Source organism: Podarcis tiliguerta, assembly GCF_965153285.1.
Source record: "Podarcis tiliguerta genome assembly, chromosome: 3".
Taxonomy (NCBI): Eukaryota; Metazoa; Chordata; class Lepidosauria; order Squamata; family Lacertidae; genus Podarcis; species Podarcis tiliguerta.
Window position 1 is genome coordinate 99,839,794 of NC_139536.1, and position 24,953 is coordinate 99,864,746.

The 24,953-nt window shown below is 43.4% G+C and overlaps 1 protein-coding gene across 2 annotated transcripts in view; it reads left to right on the forward strand.

Moving 5' to 3' along the window:
* The window catches only part of LDAH (lipid droplet associated hydrolase), an 89,871-nt gene that overhangs the window by 55,951 nt on the left and 8,967 nt on the right, over window positions 1–24,953 (forward strand). For both annotated transcript variants that reach the window (XM_083431789.1, XM_083431788.1), the window contains 2 exons: window positions 4,461–4,698; window positions 24,465–24,547. In XM_083431789.1, coding sequence (XP_083287915.1) covers window positions 4,461–4,698; window positions 24,465–24,547 — 321 coding nt within the window. The remainder of the gene's footprint in view (window positions 1–4,460; window positions 4,699–24,464; window positions 24,548–24,953) is intronic.

A 24,953-nucleotide genomic window follows, 5' to 3' on the forward strand; every position in this document is an offset into this window, starting at 1 on the left:
AGGATTATACTTTCATACCCTCCAACATTACTCAGATGAAAATAGTGACATTTTTCACTCCCCCCAACTGCCCCTCCTCAACCCCCCATTTTTGTCCCCCGCTGAGCATTTCCATCCCCTTGCTTTCTGCCTGCACCTCTTTTGCCTATTGATGTTTATTGGTTTTTCCAGTTTTTTTAATGAATCAATGCCAAGTTACATCATATTACATCAAATTTAATACAAGAAATTGACTTTTCTCTCTTCGTCCTAGACGCGTTCCTGGTTTCCCCCCATTACAGCTTACTATTGCACAATTATCCCTGATTCACGATCCATTCCTTATGTTCAACTCCCATTATCCATCAACTGTTGATTTATCCATTCCTACTTGTATATTTTGGGACACGGTTGGCGCTATGGGTTAAACCACAGAGCCTAGGACTTGCCGATCAGAAGGTCGGCGGTTTGAATCCCCGCGATAGGGGTGAGCTCCCGTTGCTCGGTCTCTGCTCCTGCCAACCTAGCAGTTCGAAAGCACGTCAAAGTGCAAGTAGTTAAATAGGTACCGCTCCGGCGGGAAGGTAAACGGCATTTCCGTGCGCTGCTCTGGTTTGCCAGAAGCGGCTTAGTCATGCTGGCCACATGACCCGGAAGCTGTACGGAGGCTCCCTTGGCCAATAAAGCGAGATAAGCGCCACAACCTCAGAGTCAGCCATGACTGAACCTAATGGTCAGGGGTCCCTTTACCTTTACTTGTATATTTACCAAACAATATTGTATACCCTTATACAACCCCTTGCCTATCTGTTCTAAATCATTGCTTATTATTTCTATGTTAATTTCCCTTTCCTATCTTCTTATCATCTTGCGTGTGCAGCTTTTCAAAAAAAAAAAAAAAGACTATTCGCTCTTCATTTTAGATATATCTCAGGTTTTTCCCCCTTTGCTTCTTGATATGGCATCTATAATTCACATGGCATCTATAATGGCATCTATAATTCACAATCCATTCCTTATGTTCAATTCCCGTTTCCCATCAGCTGTTGTTTTATCGATACATCATATACCGTTAAAGAGCAAAAGAGGTTACACATTTCAGTGGTGTAGTGGTTAAGCCAGTGTGGTGTAGTGGTTAAGAACGGTAGTCTCGTAATCTGGTGAACCGGGTTCGCGTCTCCGCTCCTCCACATGCAGCTGCTGGGTGACCTTGGGCCAGTCACACTTCTCTGAAGTCTCTCAGCCCCACTCACCTCACAGAGTGTTTGTTGTGGGGGAGGAAGGGAAAGGAGAATGTTAGCCGCTTTGAGACTCCTTAAAGGGAGTGAAAGGCGGGATATCAAATCCAAACTCTTCTTCTTCTTCTTCTTCCTTGCCTATCTATTTTAAATCACTTAGCTTTCTGCCCACACCTAAGAGGCCCCTCAGCCTTTTCTCCTCATTGCCCTCTTCTATGAGGTCACATAAAAAGGCAATTCTCACTTTGCCACTTCCATTTATATGGAATCTCTCCCGACGAAGACGTGCAAAAGCTCCATCACCTGCAAACTGGCTCTCAGTGAGCATGGTTAAAAGGATGCCCGCGAGTCTCTTAACTTCATTCATTCAAGATGTATTGTGAGCTATTGATTAAGTTTTCTATTTAAGTTTCTCTGATTGGAAGGAGTCAGCTAAAGATCCAGATATGATCCAGATACAGTGGTACCTCAGGTTAAGAACTTAATTCGTTCCGGAGGTCCGTTCTTAACCTGAAATTGTTCTTAACCTGAAGCACCACTTTAGCTAATGGGGCCTCCTGCTGCCACTGCACCGCTGGAACACGATTTCTGTTCTCATCCTGAAGCAATAGTACCCAAGGTACTATTTCTGGGTTAGCAGAGTCTGTAACCTGAAGCGTATGTAACCTGAGGTACCACTGTACGTGGAAAATATGGCTCTTGAAGCTGCTTACAGTGTTTGATGGTCCTCGTTTCTTTGATTAGGTCTCTTGGTTTTTCCCCCAGTTGCAAGTGTAGCATGCCATTCCCCCCATCTGTAGACCATGATGTGCCCAAGAAGAGGACAAAATCTGCCTCGGAAACAGAGCTGCTTCTAAATATAATTGCATAAAACCACAATGTAATCTAATATCAGTACAGCACTGTATTCTTCTGCTTCAGTTGTTGGATGTCTTAAAGGGGGGAGAAGGGAGAGCTCAATATCTTTCTCTTTCTTTCTTTCTTTCTTTCTTTCTTTCCAGAATGCATTTTTCTTCATCCAGAATCAACGCAGTGTGTTGTGTTGGATGTTGTTCTTCAGATGTAATTGACCTCCTCCTTTGTGCTGGCAGAAGAAAGCCTTTCAAAAATATTTCTCTCCTAAAGCGTGATATGGCACAGACATTTCCCATTTTGTTTTCCATTTTGTCTAATTATAAGACCTTATGCTTGAAAGCTGAACCACAAAGCAGAATACCTACTGAGTTTCTGTTACCCTAGAGCCCCACCCTGCTCTCTCCAAGTATAAGCACTCCTCCAAAAAAAATAGTAGTTTAAGCAGCCTTAAAATTTAGTATACAGTATACTTAACCTCGGGTTAAGTACTTAATTCATTCCGGAGGTCCATTCTTAACCTGAAACTGTTCTTAACCTGAAGCACCACTTTAGCTAATGGGGCCTCCTGCTGCTGCTGCGCCGCCAGAGCACAATTTTTATTCTCATCCTGAAGCAAAGTTCTTAACCCAAGGTAATATTTCTGGGTTAGCGAAGTCTGTAACCTGAAGAGTATGTAACCTGAAGCATATGTAACCCAAGGTACCACTGTAATTGACATTATTATTTATAACTACCTTTTCAGTGAAGAACATGCCACCCAACATTCGATGAATGGGCAGGAGAGGAAGCAAAGGGCAAAAGCTGAATATGTTCATTTCTCCAAGGTGGTGGTCTCAAGCGAAGAGTCCAAGATAACAATAAGAATAAGAATAATGTTATTATTTATACCCCCACCCATCTGGCTGGGTGGTCCCAGGCACTCTAAAACAAAACATTCGTGCAGATTCAGAAATCTGCAAACGTTAAGAATTTCATATCAGTCTCCAAGCGTTTTCAACCACCTGCCAGTCAGCTCGTAACAAAAGCAGGGCTTTGCATTCCCTTCGATGAGAGGGAAATGATCTGCACACCCACATATGTTTTCTATTTCATATTCAAAACAGTTTGCTCTTATAGAAGAGAATAGACACGCATAAACACACCATGTGCACATGCGTGATTGTGGCTGCCGAAGCTTTGATGAGCAATCTGTCCTTGGTGCCAGCGACCCCTGATAACATTCGTTGCCTTTCCCTGCCTGCCAGTTTTCCCAAGTCATTCCGATGGACATGGTCAAGCGATCCCTCGCTGCGATATTTGCATGCCGTGCTTACCTAGGTGTAAGGAAGGCTACTATTGGCTGGATTTACCAGGGGCAAAGCTTTGACTGTCACCAGCTAGGAATTCCGAAGCTCTTATTTGGCAAGAGTCTGTGGGACAAATTGAAAAAACTGATAACAATAAATGAAAAATACATTATGATGATTCTTTTTTCTGACTGTATTTCAGAATTTTGAGTTACTAGGTTGAAGAAGGGGATTTTGCTTAGATCAAGGAAAGAGAATTCAGTAAAATAGGGGGGGGAGCCCTTTTTCAAACCCTCGAAGGGGTGATCTGCATTCACGGCCCCATGGACAAGAAAGATGTTTTCATGTTTGTACCTTGACTTCTGGGATGCGGGTGGCACTGTGGTCTAAACCATAGAGCCTAGGGCTTGCTGATCAGAAGGTCGGCAGTTCAAATCCTCACGATGGGTGAGCTCCCATTGTTTGGTCCCAGCTCCTGCCAACCTAGTATTTTGAAAGCACGGCAAAGTGCAAGTAGATAAATAGGTACCGCTCCGGCGGGAAGGTAAACGGCGTTTCCATGCACTGCTCTGGTTTGCCAGAAACGGCATAGTCATGCTGGCCACATGACCCGGAAAAACTGTCTGCAGACAAACGTCAGCTCCCTCGGCCAGTAAAGCGAGATGAGCACCGCAACCCCAGAGTCGTTCGCGACCGGACCTAACGGTCAGGGGTCCCTTTACCTTTACCTTGACTTCTGGTTGCGGAGGGTATATATTTTCCCAGGGGGAAGTGAATCGAGTTTGGGAAGGGTTTGTTTCTAAGAACTCAAAGAGGCACTGTGACCCATTGTTATCTCAAGACTGGAAGAAACCTTAGTGACTCTAGGGAGGGAGTTTGATGTTTTTGCTACTTTACAACGCAGTGAGATGCATGTCTACTCAGAAGTAAGTCCCATTGAGCTCAATGGTGCTTACTCCCAGGTAAGAGTATATAGGATTGCAGCATAAGCTTCCATTCAGGAATATATTCATCTGTGGCAGTGGGAGTGAGAACTAGTCAAATTCTGCCTTTTCTCTCAGTCGCACGTTGTTTGACCATTTTCCCTTTCATGTCTTTTCAGATTCTCCGCAGTCTGCTGCTGTTTCCTACAGTGGAACGTATGGCTGCGTCCCCACAAGGCAAGATCATGACACCCCTGCTCACCTGGTTTCGTTATCCCTTGTACATGCTTTCCTACTTCACATCGTTTCTCCCAGACAGAATAAAACACTTCATGTTACGTTTGGCATCTGTCATACTGTACCTAGATGACGCTACACTAGCGACTACTATAGATTTTCTCAATTTCGATTCTGTTGGTAAGTAGAAACAGTGAGTAATACTTCCTCTTTTCCCTTAAATATTCCTGTCTAGCATGCTGTTTTGAAGGATATGGATGTTAAGGGGACAATAACATAGTGATAAGAAGTTTTTAAGGATTTGAGCGTATAGCAGTGGTTCTGGTTGTTTTCCTCAGTACAGAATTGAAGAAAAACGAAAATGCCTTGTCTCCAAAAAAAGGAATAAATTGCTGTTTTAGGGAAAACTCGTGGATTTTCAGAATAGCCTTCTGAGTGCCGTTCTTTCCATGATCTGCAGTGTTTACCTAAGAAGAGCCTTGTTGGATTAGAGAAAACCTCATGTAGTCCTGCTTTCTGCTTTCACAGCCAAGATCTGCCTGGATAGCTCCATAGGGTATAGCATGGTGCTGATAAAGCTAAGGTTGCAGGTTCGATCCCCGTATAAGACAGTTGCATATTCCTGCATTGCAGGGGGTTGGACTAGATCAGGGGTCCTCAAACCATGGTTCGCGGGCTGGATCTGGCCTGCCCGGGATCGGGAGGGGATTGCAGAGGAGAGAGGCACCCCGCGTGCCCTGGACCCCGCGTGCGGCCTCCTCGCCCGTCTGCCTGCACACCAACTGGGCAGCCTGGGCCTCTTCCTGCCCACCCGCGCAGATCTCTCCCTGCCCGCCTGCCCGCCCACCTCCCCGCCCCAGAGGCCAGCAGTGCGTAGTCAGTGGCCCTGCCTGCCTGCCTTGACCACTGCCTCTGCCCACTGCGCTGGGGAAATGGCTGCAGCCGCGGGCGAGGACAGGCCCAACACGAGGGACTTGCTGGCGATGCAGCACTCCGCACCCTTGCCGCTGCCTCCGGGGCGCCCACCTCGCCTCCCAGGGCCTGGTGCCGGCCCCGATCCCCGATCTGGCACGCCTGCAGGGCTGCAATGTGGAGTTTGTGATGCGCCAGGCGACGGTGATGATTGGGCGCAACTCGCCGCAGGGCACCGTGGATGGAAACATGGGCCACTCCAGCCCCCGCATTGGAGTGCAGTGAAAACTTCATAACAGTAATAGAGAAACCAGAAAAAGCACACCCAACTTGGCTTTATAATAAAGATATGGCAGTTGTGTCTCAAACGTCATCAGATAGTGTTACGTCATCAATTGGGATGGCAGAGGAAAAAACATGCATTCAGAAAGACCACATTTGGCAGAATGCATGCAGACTTACTGCTCAAGTGAAATCGAGACATGCTGAGAGGAATTGTCTTTTTCAACGCCCCTTGATTAATTTATTTTTAAAATAAATTTTATTATGGTTTAAAGAGGAAAATACAAAACTTAATATATTTTCCTTTATTTTAACCAAACCAAGACTTTTATCTAAATACAATACAGTGGTACCTTGGTTCTCAAACACCTTGGTACTCAAACAACTTGGAACCCAAACACTGCAAACCTGGAAGTAAGTGTTCCAGTTTACAAACTTTTTTCGGAAGCCAAACATGCTCCGCTTTGAGTGTTGTGCTTCCTTCTTGAGTGCCACACTTCTGTCTTGAGTGTTATGCTGACAGTTTGAGTGCCACACTTCCGTTTTGAGTGTTACCCTGAGGTCTCTCTGTTTTTCCTATTTATTTTGTATTTTTGTTTTTACGGCTTTTTTGTTTTGTTTTTGTGACTATGTGGAACCCAGTTCAGTTACTGATTGATTGATTCTGCGACTGCAGTACATTGTTTACTGCTTTCATTTTATGGATCAATGGTCTCGTTAGATAGTAAAATTCATGTTCAGTTGCTGTTTTAGGGATTGTTTTTAAAAGTCTGGAATGGATTAATCCATTTTGCATTATTTTCTATGGGAAAGCATACCTTGGTTTTGGAATGCTTTGGTTTTGAAACGGACTTCCGAAATGGATTAAGTTTGAGAACCAAGGTACTACTGTAAAAATACAAAAAGGGAGGGAAGGGAGAAAGAAATGGAGGGGGGGGAGAAATAACTTTTTTTTTAAGTGTCAAAAATAGGTTAAAAGAGAAAGATAGCAAAATAAGATTGAGAAAATAAACAACTCCCAGTTCTTCATCTGTCCGCTATATAAAGACAATATTCACTTTGTCCAATCTAGTATAACACCCAGCAAAACTGTGTGTGTGTGTGTGTATTTCATGCAAAAAGTCTATGAGAGGTTAATGATTAATTTTGTAGGAAGGACAAGGTAAAGCCTATATGGCCAGGTGAACGTTCTTCCGTGACAATTTTGGGCCAACAGTTCTCCATCCATACCTGAGGTGGGACTCACAGGCCAGAGACAGACCTTATTTTAAACAACCTGGGACTCAGAAATTGCTTTGTTCTGGCTAAGGGAATGATTTCAGGCACAAGGAGAGAGAACGCTGTGGTATTTGGGCGAAGCACTGGAAACTTCGCTGTTGCAATGCAGCAAAAGAGCTCCTTTGGCTCCAATAGCGTTACACCATTTTGGGATTTGGTCCCCTCTCTGACAGCTTTCGAAATCTCTTTACGTAATTAGCCAGTATTGAGAGTGACTAGTTTTATTTGGCTGTACTTTGCTAGCTGCCTTTAAATAAAATTAAGTACTCATTGATTTCAATGAGTGGCCTTCGCTGGAAATGAATCATTGTGGTTGACTGAGTTCAAAGGAAATGCCCACAAACATTAAGACTTTGAGAGGGAAAGAGTTTTATATAGCAACAAGCTCTTAGACCTTCCTGTATAGGTAAGTAATCTAGGAAGTGGCGTGGCCCGTAGCATATGCTTCGGATTAGCAATAACTGACAGTATCTTGGTCAGCAATCTTGCCTATTCTAACTCCACTTTACCTCTGTGAATTTGTGCGGGGAAAGAAAATGGGAACAAACTTTGTTAGGGCCATATCCTCTTGCCCTTTAATAACCTGTTAGGTATGGCTCAGAAATATTCAGCAAATGAATTTATTCCTCCTCTCCAGGAAGTTTGTGTCAACTCATTAAAAAATGTATGTGTGTTACCTTTGGCACGAACATCTGCCTCATTGCTGTAATTGCAATAAAAACCATGATGAAGGGCAGAAAAGATGGTAAAAAGTTTCCTTAAAAGTTATGCATCTGTCAGAACAAACTAACCTGCCAGGGACTCGTTACCACGTCCGGAGCTTACTCACAACAATATGTTTTCTCTCCTCTGAAAAGGAAATGAGATTTAGAAAACTTAATTATAGCAAGACCTAAGCACCCAGCCCTATTTCCACCCAGGCCAAAAAGCAAAGCACCATTAAGAAAAAGCGGGACCTGGGGCATGATTCTGGTTGTGTTGTTGGTTAATGGGAGACTTTTGCTAAAATCAAGATTTTGCTCCCAGGTACATAGGAAGACTCAACAACTGAAATTGCATTAGCCTGTGCTTCTCACTACACAACTCTGGTGCTGATCCAGATAACACTCACATTAAAAAGATTCTTTCCCTTTGAAGAGGAATTGATTCTTATACCTCTCTGAGAATTGTAGTTTTGTGAAGGAAATAGGTGTCTCCTAATGAAATATACTCAGAGTCGAGAGTGGATTTCATACTCTTTATTCAGCTCATAATGGTGAGGAGGAATGGAAGTTCCCCCAGAATGTCTGCTTTATATACATTATTTACACAATGGGCCCCACGTGATTGGCTAATTCCGGGATTCTCCTGTAGGCCAATCAGGTTGCAGATTCACTTCCACCTGGAGGACCAATCATACTGCTGCATTCTGAATCCTATTGTTCTAGGACCAATCAGACTGCTGCATTCTGAATCCTGTTGTTCTAGGACCAATCAGACTGCTGCATTTTGGATCCTATTCAACTCAGTACATAACACCTAAGAACTCTGGGCATCCTTAACAAACTGCAGCTCCCAGAACTCTCTGGGGTGAAGCCATGACTCTTTAAAGTAGCTTCTTCAGTAGACATCTCCAGCCTTACACTTTTACACAGATTGCAACACAGATTAAATCCCCAAGCATTTCCCCTTGGAAAATAATGGAACTTCCCAACTTGGTCTATTCAGAAGTCTTCAGATTTTTCTCCAGTTGTAGAAACAGTATAAGCTGCTAGATGCAAGCTCTTCTAGAAAGTGGGCTTCTACAAAAAGAAAACCGTTTGCAATGTTGTTTGGATTTTATCCAACCAAGTCATCCTACTCACAGTAGACCTGCTGTAATCAATGGACCTTATTTGATCATGTCCATCAATTGCAATGAGTCAGGTATGACATTTTGGTTGAATGCAATCCATTGTTACTTTGTAGCATGCTTTAAAAGAGCAGTACATATTTCTATCAATTTTATTAATGTACCACCTGAAAAAATATTTTCCGGCAAACGTGTATGTATTGGTTTTTAAGGTGAGGGCAGACAGGCCTGTGTCTATACAGCACAGGATTTATTGTCCACTAGCTTGACGGGCAAACTTCCTCCATTTGTTTCAGTAAAATTTCCACAAAAGCACAGACATTACATAATGGATAAACATTGCGAGTCTTTCTCTTTTTTTGAGAGGCAGGCTTGTAGGTCAGAGGTTAACTTCTGGATGACAATGAAGATACAGATAAGCACAGTAAGCAAAAATGGGGAAAAAACAACCCTTCCCTCTGAATAGCCTATACGTGGCTGGTCTTTGCAATCTTGAATCTGTGGCTTCTCTTGAGGAATTTCCTTGTTTGTTTAACCTGTTTATTGACCAGGGGAGTAATGGAGACGGTTTATTTTATGATACTTGGAAATGGTGGAAGAGACCAGGGAGCGGGGAGGAATCTTATCTTGGGAAACAGCATTTGAAATGGTTTCTTTGCTCCGTTTTGTTTTTTTCAGTAACAGTCTTCTTCTTCCTGCTGTATATTAAGAAAATCATATTGATGGGTATAAAAGCCTAATAGTTGGCAATTAGAGGGCCAGTTTTGGGCAGAGCAGCAAAGCTTTCTCATTTCCTTTTCTCCTCCTTTCACTTTTGGCCTTGGGGAGAGGTTAAAAGCCAGCGCAACGCTTTTCCAGGGTTGAAGACAGAGTCTTCAGAAAGAAAGTCCTGGCTCTCTGAAGCCTGTAGTTAAGAGATTAGCAGAAGCTAAAAGGTCCCTTTTGATTTGTTACAAGATGTGAGTTTAGTGGTGGTTTTTGCACACAGGCCACCGGTTGCCTATTACTGATATTAAGCAATGAGTGTTGAATCAGGAATGGAACTTGCTGTTAACACAGTCTAAGGTCTGATTTATTTGTAATATTGAAATATGTGTCTGAGGCACCATAAACTGTCCACTTGGGACAGTTAAATTTTTCCACTGCTGGTCATGTGTGGTATTCAATTTTTATATATATTTAAGTTTACTGACCCCTGGTCTAGTCCAATTTAAAGCAGCTTCCTACATTCCTAATATGTCCCTACTTTATATACATTACACAGCATTTTGATAATAAATGTGGGTTAACTTACATATTGCCGATGTGACAAGACTATTAGATCAGTGTTTCCCAACCTTGGGCTTCCAGCTGTTTTCGAACTACAATTCCCATCATCCCTGACCACTGGTCTTGCTAGCTGAGGATTATGGGAGTTGTAGTCCAAAAACAGCTGGAGGCTGAAGGTTGGGAAATGCTGCATTAGATGACTGCTTCATCTAGTTCTGAGGGGATCCATTCAGCCCACGTTGAATAGGCCAGTTTTGTAATATGAGCTGGTACTTTTCATCATTCAAGTCCTTCAGATACAGATAATTCTGGCTAGAATGAAACAATGGTGGGTGGGATGTTATCCTTTCTTGTTCGGAGCTTTTTAAACACCGCCAGTGCTCAGATAAGATTTTAAGCTTCAGGAGCTGGTTAAAAATAATAAAAATCCTTCCATGGCACTGCTGCTGCCACCATTAGGAAATGGTCAAAGTAATTATGGTAGTAGATATATTAAAATTTTATTCTTAGGCATTAAATTAGGGTTGCCGTATTTGAAGAAGTAAAAATCTGGACACAAAAGAAGTTGTTGGGCTTTTCTTGGGGGGGGAGGGAAAATTGCCAAAAAAGTTGTGCCGATTTTTCAGAATTCCCCCTGGACACATACTGTTGTCTTTTCAACACAGACCTCTTGTTTATTTCAGCTGAACCTCAACAAAATGAAAAGCGGAAACCCAGGAGTGTATCTTGTGTGTGTTAAGCATGATTCTTTATACAGTACTGTGCATCACAGTGATTCATGCATGAATTAGTAATGCACAGCCGTTGTTTGGTTAACACTAAGAGCTAACAAATAGGAATTGTGAAAAGCGTGGATATTCGTTGAGAACGCCGCAGTACGAGAGTGATGCCCTGATCCTCAGTAAATTCACCTGGACATCGGTTTTGCTTATTTCATTGGAACAACTAATCTCAGTTCCAAAAATGAGAGCTCTGACAGTGTCGAAGCGTGGATCTAATAAGCTTTGTACAACCTGCTACAAAAGTTTTGTGGGTTTACACTGTCGAAAATATGTACAAACTTTCATAATCGTGCTGTAAATGGCCCTTTCCATGGTGGTGTAGAAACATTCCCGTGCTACCTTTTTCATATGTCTTCCACTCAGATATCCTATGGTGCCATAGGTGCCAACTTCCTGGGGCTAGGCATCCACAAATTTCAGTGCCAGGGCCATGCACGCTGCCTGGCACCCATGGCCGCGGGTCCAAGCTGGCACTCCTGTATGGTGCCCTTTCACTTTGAGCCAGTGTGGTGTAGTGGTTAAGAGCAGTAGTCTCGTAATCTGGTGAACCTGGTTCGATTCCCTGCTCCTCTACATGCAGCTGCTGGGTGACCTTGGGCCAATCACACTTCTCTGAAGTCTCTCAGCCCCACCTCACAGAGTATTTGTTGTGGGGGAGGAAGGGAAAGGAGAATGTTAGCCACTTTGAGACTCCTTAGGGTAGTGATAAAGCAGGATATCAAATCTAAACTACTCTTCTTCTTCTTCTTCTTCTTCTTCTTCTTCTTCTTCTTCTTCTTCTTCGTGCTTTCTGAATGGCATGGTATATGGCTGAGCTCCAAGGTAAAGGTAAAGGTACCCCTGCCCGTACGGGCCAGTCTTGCCAGACTCTAGGGTTGTGCGCTCATCTCACTCTATAGGCCAGGAGCCAGCGCTGTCCGCAGACACTTCCTGGTCACGTGGCCAGCGTGACAAGCTGCATCTGGCGAGCCAGCGCAGCACACGGAACGCCGTTTACCTTCCCGCTGGTAAGCGGTCCCTATTTATCTACTTGCACCCAGAGGTGCTTTCGAACTGCTAGGTTGGCAGGCGCTGGGACCGAACGACGGGAGCGCACCCCGCCACGGGGATTTGAACCGCCGACCATGCGATCGGCAAGTCCTAGGTGCTGAGGTTTTACCCACAGCGCCACCCGCGTCCCACTGAGCTCCAAGGTACATTTGAGCAAAGAGAGAAGTTGTATAAGCATAGTGAGTCATTCCCCCAGAAAAAGCGGATATGCCCACAGTCTTCTGCAAATTGGAATGCCTTCTTCATTAAAGCGCCTTTGCAGCTCCTGTCTTTTTCTAGCTTGCTAGAAAACCCAGTGACAGCATAGCTCGAATGTTCCTGCGCTAGCACAGTTGCTGTTAGCTATGCTATTTGACGTTAGGAATGATATTCCATAATATATAGTTTCAGGAGAGTGTTTCCCTTACCTGTGGAAACACGTTATATTTTACCACCTGCCTTCCAGGAAAAGAGGCCAAGGAATAGCAGCCTCTACTATTTTCACATTTCCTCTGCTACTGTTTATTTTCCTGTGTGATGCCTGACTAAAATGTTTGCTTAATGTTGTCGGACAACTCACCTTCCCAAGATGGCACTTAAGTGTGGCTTGAAAGAAACTCCATGTCTGCTTTGTCCCCTCTCACTCCCTCCCTCTTTTTTTTTTTTGCAAGTGAACTAAGGTTTTCCCTATTTAAGAGTGCGATGCTCATATTAACTTAGTGAAGAGAAGTGAATGGCTTTTAAAGGATTTATTATGTTTACGTACCTATTCATTTGTCAAAGTGACTCTGCTTTATAATTTGCCCTGTTTCCGAAATAGAGAAAGAGGGGAAAGTTTAACAAGGTCACTTTATTGCTGGTAAGAGCTTTGATTTCCCTACAGATGCCCTGTGTCAAAAAAACAAAACAAAAACCCCGTTTTGGTTTGGTTTCCATAATTATGGGGTTTTGGTTTTGGTTTTTTTTTTTTCTTCAAATAAAAAAATATTAAAAGCTGTCAGTTTTATTTCCATCATAAATATTGCTCATGAAGCTTGAATGCTTTGATAATGAAAACGGTTCATGACTTCCAAGAAATATTAAGCACAGTTTGGGGGTTTCTGACATCCTTCCTGAGGTTCCCGTTTGAAGGAGAACTCAGTTGCAGTGAGTCATGCAACGTGCTGAAAGGAAGGAAAGAGAGAGGGGTGAGATTGAGAAGATATTGAAAAAGACCCATATGCGGAAATACTTCTGTCAGATATGGGTCATTAGGCAGGACCAGCCTAACTGCACCCAAGCACCCCACACAGTCTCTAGGGGCAGTAGTAGTTCGGTGAAATAGTGAAGCAGCATTTCTTCTAAGAGTTTTGTGTGCCGGCATATCTGCAAAACTGTAAGACATCCCAAGGCAGCACATCTACAGAGCAGCAAAATTTGTCTGACCTTCAATGTATAGGCTTCAGTTTTCCATTTTTTTACTCCCAAAATTTCTTGGCATCAACGTTAAGAGATAATAGAATGACTAACCGAAAGCTTGCACATCCTTAAAGAAGCATGTGCTAATTTAACATTTCTGAGTTTTGTAGCGCCAGAGGCTGCTTACAACATTGATTAATTTTATTTACAGATTTGATAATTTTCATATGGCTACTGGTTTTTTTTATTTTAAAAAATTAATGAGCGGAAAGTGCCGGGTGTTCGGGAATTCTAAGACTTTTTTTAAAAAAGTGCAGGTTTGAAAGGTCCAGTCTGCCATCCTGATTCAAAACAGAAACACATTGACATAAACTTGCTTCTTCATCTTAGGACCACCATAGAGTATAATATCTTTGATCCTGACTTGTTTTTAGGAGGTAATTTAATTATTGTTTGATTTTATACCAGTGTTATATATTTGTTGTTAGCCACCCTGAGCCCGGTTTCAGTCAGGGAGGGTGGGATACAAATAAAAATTTATTATAATAATTAATTATTATTAATAATTATTATTAAGAGGTGTGCAAATGCATACAGCAGAAAGCACCAAAAAAAGCTTTCCAAAATATATAGTTGATGAATATACTGTTCTATAGTAAACTACTTAGGGATTAATGATGATAACAATGTTTTATTTATACCCCACCCATCTATTAAAAGTTATAAATCTTGCCAAATAAAATAAATAACGAATTGTGTTAATGACAATTGAAACATCATGTACAATGAGTTAAATATAAGGGCCGGCCCCTAGTGCCAGGTGTCAAAGCATGGGAATCAGCAGTCCTCAGTGCCTCAGGCACAAGGGAGTAATGCTATAGCAAGGTCCCATTCACCAATGCTGATGCTATTTGGTGTAACCAATTCAGATAAGGCCTCATTTCCAGCAACTAAAATTTCCTGTTGTGGAGGAGGAGTTCATCTGAAGAATGACCCTTTCTACCTTGGGATTTGCCCTATCCCTTCTGCTCCAGATATCATAAATTTCATGTCAAGAGAGAAGCGAGGTCAAGATGGAAGGGCTTCTCAGTCTCGCCTCCTCTGGGCAGTGGTGACTTAGCCCTTCCTCTTCCTACCAGCCCAAGTCAGATATGGGCTTCATTGTTCATCCGAACAAGAACAACAAATTATTATTTATTTGCCATGCATCTGACTGGCTTGCCCCAGCCAGTTTGGCCGCTTCCAACAAATTAAAACACAGTAAGACATTGGTCATGAAAAATGTCCCTATGCAGAGCTGCCTTCAGATGTCTTCTAAAAGTCAGGTGGTGGTTTATTTCCTTGACATCTGATGGGAGGGCGTTCCACAGGGAGGGCGCCACCACCAAGAAGGCCCTCTACCTGGTTCCCTGTAACCTCACTTCTCACAGTGAGGAACCTCCAGAGTTCCCTCTGGTAACAACAAAAAACACCAGTAAGGCCATATGGCTTGAATGGGTTTGTGAAGACTCGAGTAAAGCACAAGGGGACGGCACAGAAAAAGGAGACAGGAGGCAATCATTGGCCGTACTACCTCGTCCAAAGCCTGTATCAAACATGCTATTTAACCACAACCACTCCAAGTTATAACACCTGAGGTTGCTTTGGGGGGGGGGGTGGTAAAATGCCTTTATCGCAGCCAGACTCCTAACTACTAAAGGACCAGTCCAAGGATGAATTCAAGAATTGCAGGGACTCTTTCGAGAGATAGGGATGGCGTGGATTATTACTCTGAACTGCGCAGCCAAATGAATAATAGAAGGCTGATCCAAACACAGTTATAGCAGTGACTTTATACAGTTTCCTTCTACCACCAAATGTTGATCCAATTATATGAATTGGATCTGTGTCATCACTTGCTGGGTTCTGGGGGGAAATGTATTAGTATTCCTGTTGAATCAGGGCAGTAACCACTGGTGTTGTCAAGCTTTGGGGAATCAGATCCCTCCCGCGGTGACAGCCAAGAATCAGAGAAACGATCAAAGTTATTACCAAGCAATTTATTTGATAATTCTCAGAGAGCGACTAAGGAATGCAGCTTTCCCTAAATATGGCATTGCTTCAAGTAAAGTCCCACCCCCTATGTCTCTCCTATGCTACGTCACTCCTATGTCAGCTAATCTGAGCTTTCTGCCTCTGAGCTCTCTGTTCCCGCAATGCCCATCTGGTCCTGAGAGGGTGGGTCAGGAATGCTTTCCAAGGACACAGACTGTCGGCTATCTCTCCTTTGGTGCTTCTTCTTGCTGTTCCTCTTCCAATATGTCCCAGCTTCTGCCCTCCGAACTATGCCCTTCTGCAAACCACTGTTCTAAATCTATACTGTCCTCCTGTTCTCGGGAAGGGGGGGTGGTCCCCACCATTCCTTCTCAGTCCAGCCCCTGAAAGATGTGGTAAGGCAGAGCTGTGGGGCATCCCCCTCGACGCCAGTATCACCACAACTTACCTGGGTGGGTTTGGTCTGAGGTGGGGCTGGGATGGTGGTGGGTTTGGGGCTGCATGGATACACCTGCAAGATTGCCACAGCCTCGACCTCGCTTCTACTCAGCTCCCTCACCCAGCCTGGTCCAGGTAAGCTGCAGTTATTAGCCCAGTGCCAGGAAAGAGGCTCCATGGCTCTCCCTCACCACAACCAGCCACTGCTGAACCTGGGTGTACAGTCAAACCTCGGTTGTCGAACCATTCTGGAACACCGTTCGACTTCCAAAACATTCAACAACCAAAAACTGAAAGCAGAAGCCTCAATACAGTGGGGAAACTCAAAACAGAAACCGTGTACCACATTCAGCGTTTGAAAACCGGAGCAGTTACTTCTGGGTTTTCGGCGTTCGAGATCCAAAATGTTTGAAAACGGAGCTGTTCAAGAACTGAGGATTGACTGTACTCAACTGTGGTCTCAAAAGCGGGGTTGTTTACAGCTCTGGTTCAGATTCAGCACCATTTGTCAGAAATGCCAATTTGTTCCGACTTTGACCGTGTGAAAATAGGAATGGGAATCCGTCCTTAGGCGGAAAGTTGTCAAGTACAAATCTCATGTTAGCAAAGAATAAAAAATTCAAACAGGCCCAGGATGAATCAAGGGAATGCTTCAGTTTTTCCATTGTTGTTCAACAGTTGAATTGTGGCGTTCATAAAACGCTCCTCCCGGGACTGTGTGACTTCTGAACATAAATGGCGGCGGGGTGGGGGAATCGTATGCTTATATGCCTTCCCACATCAAAACCCTGTAGAAAGCTAGCATATAGAAGAATTATACCCTTCCTGACTTGCTAGTTTTCTGCTTACCGGGGGGGGGGGATGTAGGAGGAATGGCAAAGCATGCCTTCCTGGAAGCAAATAACAATCTGGAAAGAAAACTAGTGTTACGCTCCTCTGAAAGAATTTTACAATAAGATGGGCAGCTTACCAGGCAAAAATGTTAGCAGATGGTGGTACTTTCCCCCTAAGAAAACAAATTTTTGAAAGTCTAAGGGTGCAATCTTATACCAAAGTTGCATCAACAGTGAGGCTGTGGGAATCCTACTGCACAGGTAGAATGCAAGAAACACTGGCATCGTTGCAGATATGCGGGCAAAATGCATTTCCACTGGAGCCGTTCTCCCAGCAGATATGTGCCAGATAGATGGCTAAGACTGGGCAAAGTCAAAGGCAGCACAGAAGAGGAGCACCCTTGTGCTGTATCCTGTGCCATTGATGATGGGGAAATATAGGGAAAGGGGTCCCATGAGAGAAGCTTTTCTGAGCTGATCAACCTGAGATCCTTGTTATCTTGAAATGCTGGAGCTTGGGACCTGTCATTGAGCCTACCACCCACAGCTACCTGTCTGCATTCAACAACTTTTAGTGCAACGTTTTAACCATCATTTGACTGTGCTAGTCAACCCAGCAGGGACGCAGGTGGCACTGTGGGTTAAACCACAGAGCCTAGGGTTTGCTGATCAGAAGGTCAGCGGTTCGAATCCCCGCGACGGGGTGAGCTCCCGTTGCTCGGTCCCTGCTCCTGCTAACCTAGTAGTTCGAAAGCACGTCAAAGTGGAAGTAGATAAATAAGTACCGCTGCAGCAGGAAGGTAAATGGCGTTTCCGTGTGCTACTCTGGTTCGCCAGAAAAGACTTAGTCATGCTGGCCACGTGACCCGGAAGCTGTATGCTGTCTCCCTTGGCCAATAAAGCAAGATGAGTGCCGCAACCCCAGAGTCAGCCATGACTGGACTTAACGGTCAGGGGTCCCTTTACCTTTAGTCAACCCAGCAATAAAGGTAAGGACACAACTGATTCCAAAAAAGAAAAAAAAACACTAAAGAAGCAACCTCCTAGAGAGGTTGCCAGAGAGAACGGTCTCCGAAACACCAAATTTGCACAAAGGGAAATTGAAAGGCTGCTGTTTTTGAGTAGCTCTTTGGTTCCCCACATGCCTGTAGTCTATAGCGCAAACTTTCCAGGTTGTCTGTATCTGCAAGAATGACTTTATAAAAGGTGGCAGGCTGGAGCTATCGCTGTGAGCATCTTTGTTGGAAATTTCTTTGTGTTTTTCTTTCTTCGTCGTTTCCCCTCTGCCCCTCAGATGCTTTGGCTAACCAAGTGGAAAACAATCTTACTTGGAACTTCTGTATTGTTCCATTAGTGTGACATCACTTCGTATCCATGTTTTATGTCACAGAGGAATGCAGATGCTTGGCTTAGGAATCAGATATGATTTTGTTTGTTTGTTTGTTTCTTCGTTGTCTCTTGCGCCACTGTGCTGTGGGGACCAAGAGCTAACGGTTGCGGTATCATACATTTTTTGCCTGGCGCAGGGCTCACATCCACTTCTAAATTTAAGTCTGTCATGCCGAACCCTCCTGTATTCCTAAATTGGTTTGACATGTGTAGACCACATTTGTTTGGAATCCCCGCCCCCCCCCCTTAACTGACAAATTTCTAACTTAACAGTGCACATAGCCGCAAGCAGCACATTATGACTGTTCAACTTCCAATGAGAGTTTTCAGTTAACTTCTCCGCTAACAATTTTCTCTGCTGCAGACCAGCGACCAGGTGGCATTGGGAAGTTGCTCTAATCAAGCAGAAACCTGAGGGCTTCCAGAGAACAAACATGTGTACTGTGGCTGATATAACTATGGACCATGGAAGCGGGTTCAGATTGTAGATTAAATCGCTAGATGAATCCCTCTGTCGATGGTATGAAAGTTACCACTTCTCCCAGAGGAAGAGAAATGGTGATTGCTCCTTTGTGCAAGTTGCTCTAATCTATGCAAATTGAAAACTATCCATTGGCGAACTTTAAGTTTGGAAGGGTGGGAATGCAGCCCTAGAGGGAATGTAATAGATTTCTTGTTTGGTCTGTGACCAAGAACATGATTTTTATTTTTTTTAAAGGCAGTCCATCAATGTCTCTCCATATATACATAAAGGCTATTCCAACTGGAAATTTGACCGCTAAATCTTTATTTACTAGACCGTTGCTGCCTCAGAGCAGAAGTCATTCTTCATTTAATCTTAAATTAATTTTTGAAATTGATCTAATATGGTTTGAAAATGTCGAGTTTCCTTGCCTTGTTGTGTAGTCTAAGTGTATGAATGGTTTTGAACTTCAGCGCTGTACATGCAACTTTGTTTGTCAGACAATTGGTGGTTAATTGAATTGGTGTCAAATAGCCCTAAAGACTAAGGCTGGGGGATTTGATTGATTTCAGTCATTATGCTTTGTTTGGGTGGGGTGGGGGAAGAACTATTAATTTAGCTGATGTGGATATTAAGCTTTGGCCGTGACACTTTGGGTTAAATAGCTACTGGTGATATAAAGCTCTCTTTTCTTCTCTTGGTCCTTGATTCTGAGTCCCATCAACGTTGCGGCATCAGGAATAAATCAAGTGCCTTTTGGCACAGTTAGCCATCTCTGTTTAGCAAAGGCATGTGACTAAACTGACACCAATGCTTAATCACCTCCGTTTGTCGGGGTGTTGGGGAGAAAGCCAGCAATCTCATCTTCCAGGTCAGAAGAGAGGTCACCGGCAGGATCATAGTGTGATTTTTTTTTCCCTATAGCTAAGTGCACTAGACCTGACCTAGGAGCAAATGAAAACCTTCAAGCTCCTAGTCTTTCATTGCCTCCTCCCATATGACACGTATAAATGACTAGAAATATATGATCTTCCCAAGTCTTATCAGTTCAAGATAGCTTTGTCAAGCTGTTGCATTGCCCAAGCCACAGACTGATTAATTGAAACCCACAGACTGATTAATTGTTATATTACAATCCTGATTTTTCTCAACACTTCTGTGGGACCAGACCCTCCAAGTGTTCCCATTTTCCAGGGACATTCCCGGATTTACAGAAGCCGTCCTGGTTTCTGATTTGATCCTGGAATGTTCCACTTTCCCTTAGGATGTCCCTGTTTTCATCGGAGAAATAATGGAGGGTATGATAAAAATATGAGGATCGCAATCTAATCCAAAATCAAAGTAGACATTCTGTGAAAGAAAAATCCTACAGTCCTGGCCCTGGTTTGTTTGTTTTTTTAAGAAATTTAAAACTTTTTTTTCTATTGCTTGGTGGAGACAAATACTGTCAACCCAGGAAGGCCCACCTGGCACTAACATTGCATGACTTTGTGTGCCAGATGAAAGTCTGGCTTTTCTGGAATATTTTTGAGAGGAGCTGAGGCTGTCCCTGGGTGCCAACTCCCTGTTACTGGCTGTGATGTTAACATATGAGAGTGCTGGAGGTGAAATAGTTAAACAAGTTACCCAATCAGAACCCAGGGGTGGAGTCAGAGGGACTATAAAACCAGCTCTGGGAGGGGCGAAGGGAGGAGTTCGTTGGGAGTTGGGTGGTTGGTTGGAGTAGGAGTGAATTGGGATAGAGTCTGTAGGTAGGTTGAGTTAGTGTAGCGAAATAAGCTGAGTCAGGAACAGTTAGGGGCTAGGAAGACAAGTAAATATCTGAGAGGTGGTTTAGTGAGTGAGAGCAGGTAGCGGAAGTTATAGGTCTGGATAGGCACCCCATGTTTGCAATTGACCTATACCGTTTATGAAACCACACGCTTGTTAAACTGCAATAAATAAACAGAAGTTAATGTTCCATTTTAACCCTGACTGGACTCAGTATTGTACCAGGTAGGGCCTGAGTGGTGGCAGCGAGAAATAAAGTGGTGGCACAAGGATCAATAGACGGTGAAACGTCCGGGGACCCTGTGTGATCGCCACACTGGCATTTCGGGTTAATTTAAGAATGGGAACCTTGTGGCTCTAGAGGTATTGTTGACTCCAACTCCCATCATGTAGGTGTCAATATTAGATTAACATCTTCCAAGATAATAGTGCCCACTCACATCATAAAGAGCTCATAAGCCACCTACACTCAGCAGCCAGAAGCATCATAGCCAGACACTGGCGAGACCTGTCAGGAGTAAGAATGGACCAATGGTATCAAATAGTATGGGAAACAGCCTTATTAGAAAAACTAACCAATAAACTGAAACTGTAAAAGGTAAAGGGGCCCCTGACCATTAGGTCCAGTCGTGGCCGACTCTGGGGTTGCGGCACTCATCTCACTTTACTGGCCGAGGGAGCCGGCGTACAGCTTCCGGGTCATGTGGCCGGCATGATTAAGCCGCTTCTGGCAAACCAGAGCAGCGCATGGAAATGCCATTTATCTTCCTGCCAGAGCGGTACCTTTTTTCTACTTGCACTTTGATGTGCTTATGAACTATTAGGTTGGCAGGAGCAGGGACCCAGCAACGGGAGCTGACCCTGTCGCGGGGATTCGAACCACCGACCTTCTGATCGGCAAGCCCTAGGCTCCGTGGTTTAACCCACAGCACCACCTGCTTCCCCGCCCAAAAACTGAAACTGACACGGGGACAAATCAACCTTTCTCACCACCAAAGGAATACAAGCGAATAGTAAAGAGAACACGCACAAGCAATGCTGACACAAAACCCCACACATACACTAAGTAGAATAGAAGCATTGCCACCCGACCCCACCCTACTCACCATGCCCCCCTCCACCTCTTTCCCCCTTTTCTTCCTAATGCAGGTGTGTCCAAAGTCCACTTTGGGGGCCTAACTTGGCCTGCCAGTCGGTTTAATCATCAACTCCAACCCTAAAAAATGTCAACAACTTTGGTTGGCCCCCACAGCCCTTCACTTCATGAAATCTGGCCCTCTTTGGAAAACGTTTGGACACCACTGTCCTAATGTAACACTAATGTCTCAACAAATGAAACTGATCTGTCGAAAATGTAACTTGAAAAAAGAGACGTTGCACATACTTTTGTAAACTAAGAAATCTTTAATAAAAATACGTTAAAAACAAAACAATGCAATCCGGACCCTCTTCTCAATCACAGTCCTGCTAGTTTGGGGAAGGAACATCCAGGAGAATATCTAAGTTCTTCCTTGGTGTCAAGGAAACCAACGAAAAATTCTACCCAAGGAAGAAACTGTCACAGAAAATAGCAACTTTTCTGGTAAATAAGAGATAACAGATCTGGGTTTTATACATTGCTTATGATTATGCAGAGTCACTCAGTTCTCTAATTCCTCCTTAGCTCCAAGCACCTTGTTCATTTAGCTTTTGACCTGGATTCTCCAACTGTGTCTGTCTACAGAAAACTTTTCCTTTTGGCATGGAGATCTCTTGAGCTCTCACCTCTCCCTCCTTAGTGTCATTTGCTTCCATTTCCTCAAAGTGCTTCAGGAATTTGCTCAATGTAATGTTTTGGGGTCACTCAAAAGGATCTGTCTGATTGCTGTTTCCTTTTTCTCTGCCTGTTGGGACAGTGTGTTGCTCTTGCCCATACCAGTGACGTACGATTTGAAACTCTGCTAGCTGCTACTCCCAGGCATATGGCAATATGCCGTGAGAGTTCATGTCCTCCCACATTTCTCTCATGAAAATAGGGACGTCCTATTCCATTATTATTATTATTATTATTATTATTATTATTATTATTATCCCAACCCATCTGACTGAGTTGCCCCAGCCACTCTAGATGGCTTCCAACATATATAAAAACATAATAAAACACTTAAAAGCTTCCCTATACAGGGCTGCCTTCAGATGTCTTCTAAAGGCTATATAATTACATCTCCTTTGCTCGGGGGTTGCATAATTCTATACCAGGGGTGCCCATACTTTTTCCAAAGAGGGCCGGATTTGATGAAATGAACATGCGTGAGGGCCAAACAAAGTTGTTGAGCTTTTTGCTTTTTTCAGGATTTCCCCCCAAAGTTGTTGAGCTTTTCTTAGGATTGCAGTTGGTGAGCTTTTTTTGGGATTGAATTGTTGACCTTCTTTCAGGATTTTAACCCAGGAAATAAAGTGCCATAGGGGCCTGATTAAACCGGCCAATGGGCTGGATTAGGCCCCCGGGCCAGACTTTGAACATGCCTGCTCTATACCCTCCAATATTTCTCCGATAAAAATAGGGACATCGTAAGGAAAAGTGTGACATTCCAAGATCAAATCAGAAACTGGGACAGCTTCTGTAACAATCTGGGACTGTCCCTGGAGAACAGGGACACTAGGAGGGTCTGTGAGTCCCCTTTACTAATCAATGGGGAAATCCGTTTAAATTTCCAATGTTTCAAGGCAGCCTTACCCATTACATGGCAAGCACAGAAGGACTTGTGGGAAGCTAGTTACCTTGAGATCACGAAGGATGATCAAACCCTTTAATTCCGATCAATTAATTCCCTTCGGAAAGCAGAATTGATAACATTCTCATTTGAGTAAGTAACCAATTTAGGCTATAAACTATATAAACATATGCTGCAGCTGCAAATAATTTTATTTCACACTGTGCAAGTGATTTCCATCCACGCAGCAGATCTCCTACCCTCTGCCCCCCAGATCCCAGAGGGTCCCTCAATTTTAAGGATGGCAAGAATGGGAATCTGCTCCAAGAATGGAGCTGCAGTGTTGGATAAAACCCATAGATTTATTTCACAGATTTATTTCACTTTCTATTCATAGATCTGTAGGGCCTTGGAGTAGGTAGCAAGTCTTAACAAAGCATATTCAACTATTTTAAAACAAACGAAAGATGCTAAAATCAATTTGAAACAATGAAATGTGGAACTCCCCTTTGAAAACGCTGCCTTATGCCATGTTGAACCGGTTAACTGTTTTATAGGTCAAAACTGGCACCACAGCCCTCACATAATTAGATGAATAACAATAACCTTGGTGTGCGTTGCAAGGCCAATCGCACACGGTTGAACTCTGACTGTGCATGAGGTTATTTCTTCTTTGCCAGTTGAGGGCTGAGAGAGCCACACGCCATGTGTTACCGAGAAGCGTCCAAAGGCAAGCATGGTGGGAAAGCATGGGTGCTTCCACTCTCCTGCAGTGTTCTGTTGGATGCCTCTTTTATGACCAATTGATTTGTGCTATCTTCATATACCCCTGCCCACGAAGGAGAAGGAGGGTTGTGTGAAATTGCCGTGGCACACATTGCACTGTCGACATCATTCACAGTTCCCTGCAGTGAGTACAGAAGGTCCACTCACTGTCTTTGAACTGAGCTGCTGTTGTTAATAATGATGGATTCACTAGGGTTGCCATATGTCCGGTTTTTCAATAGATAGATAGATAGATAGATAGATAGATAGATAGACAGATAATTATTTTATTCAGTTTTACCATTTACATTTGAATTCAAGCAATAATCATAATCATAAACATATAGGATTCCCTGAAGCCTCATACTTCCCTCTACCCCTCCATGGGTTCCATTGTAAATCTTTTTCTACTGCATCATATAATTTCTCAGTTTTTTCTTAAAAATACACATATGTTCGGTTTTCCCCGGACACGTCCGGGTTTCCATGGGCAAAATTACCATCTGTGTGGGATTTTTTTTTTTTTAATGGGCAAAATTCCACCCCCCCAAAAAAAAAAAAGCTCAACAACTTTTTACTTATTGAAAAATGGCAACCCTAGATTCAGTTGCATTGCCAATATGGCAAGCTGCTATGGGACTTCAGGTCTTGAACAGTTTCTTTGAGGACAGACATGTTTTAGACTCAACTTCACTTGGAAAATCTAGCCAGCATCTTTTGTTTTCTGCACAAGCTGTTTTTATACTGCCATAATTGCATGTGGGTCTCTTATTTTTGCAGTAAACGCCGTATACCTGGGAAATCAAGAGATGAAGACGGTCGTAGAGAGAGATAACACTGCCATCAGAAAGCATTTAAAGAAGGTAATTCTTTACTCTTCCCAGTTCTAATGAGTTGCCCATTTGCAGATACTTCACTGTCTCACTTTTCAACACCCAAATGATTCTGTTCTGATCTCAGGCCAGTTAAGTATAGTTTGTCTGCATTTATTGGTTAGAAAGAGTTTGCGTCTCTGGCTTTATTCGACATAACCTATAATAAATATTTTTAAATATCACAAAGTAAAAACGACAAAATAACAGAAATATCTGACAAAGTCTAGAAAGTTCAGCTAAATGTCTGAATATTTAGGTGCTCTATCTAAAACAGTAAGCCACTATACTACCCATTAAAAAAAAGAGAGAGAGCCAGCCTAATCAGAACACTTTATACTACTTTCTAAAAGTCTTCTATATACCTTCCAGCATTTCTTTGATGAAAATGGGGCCA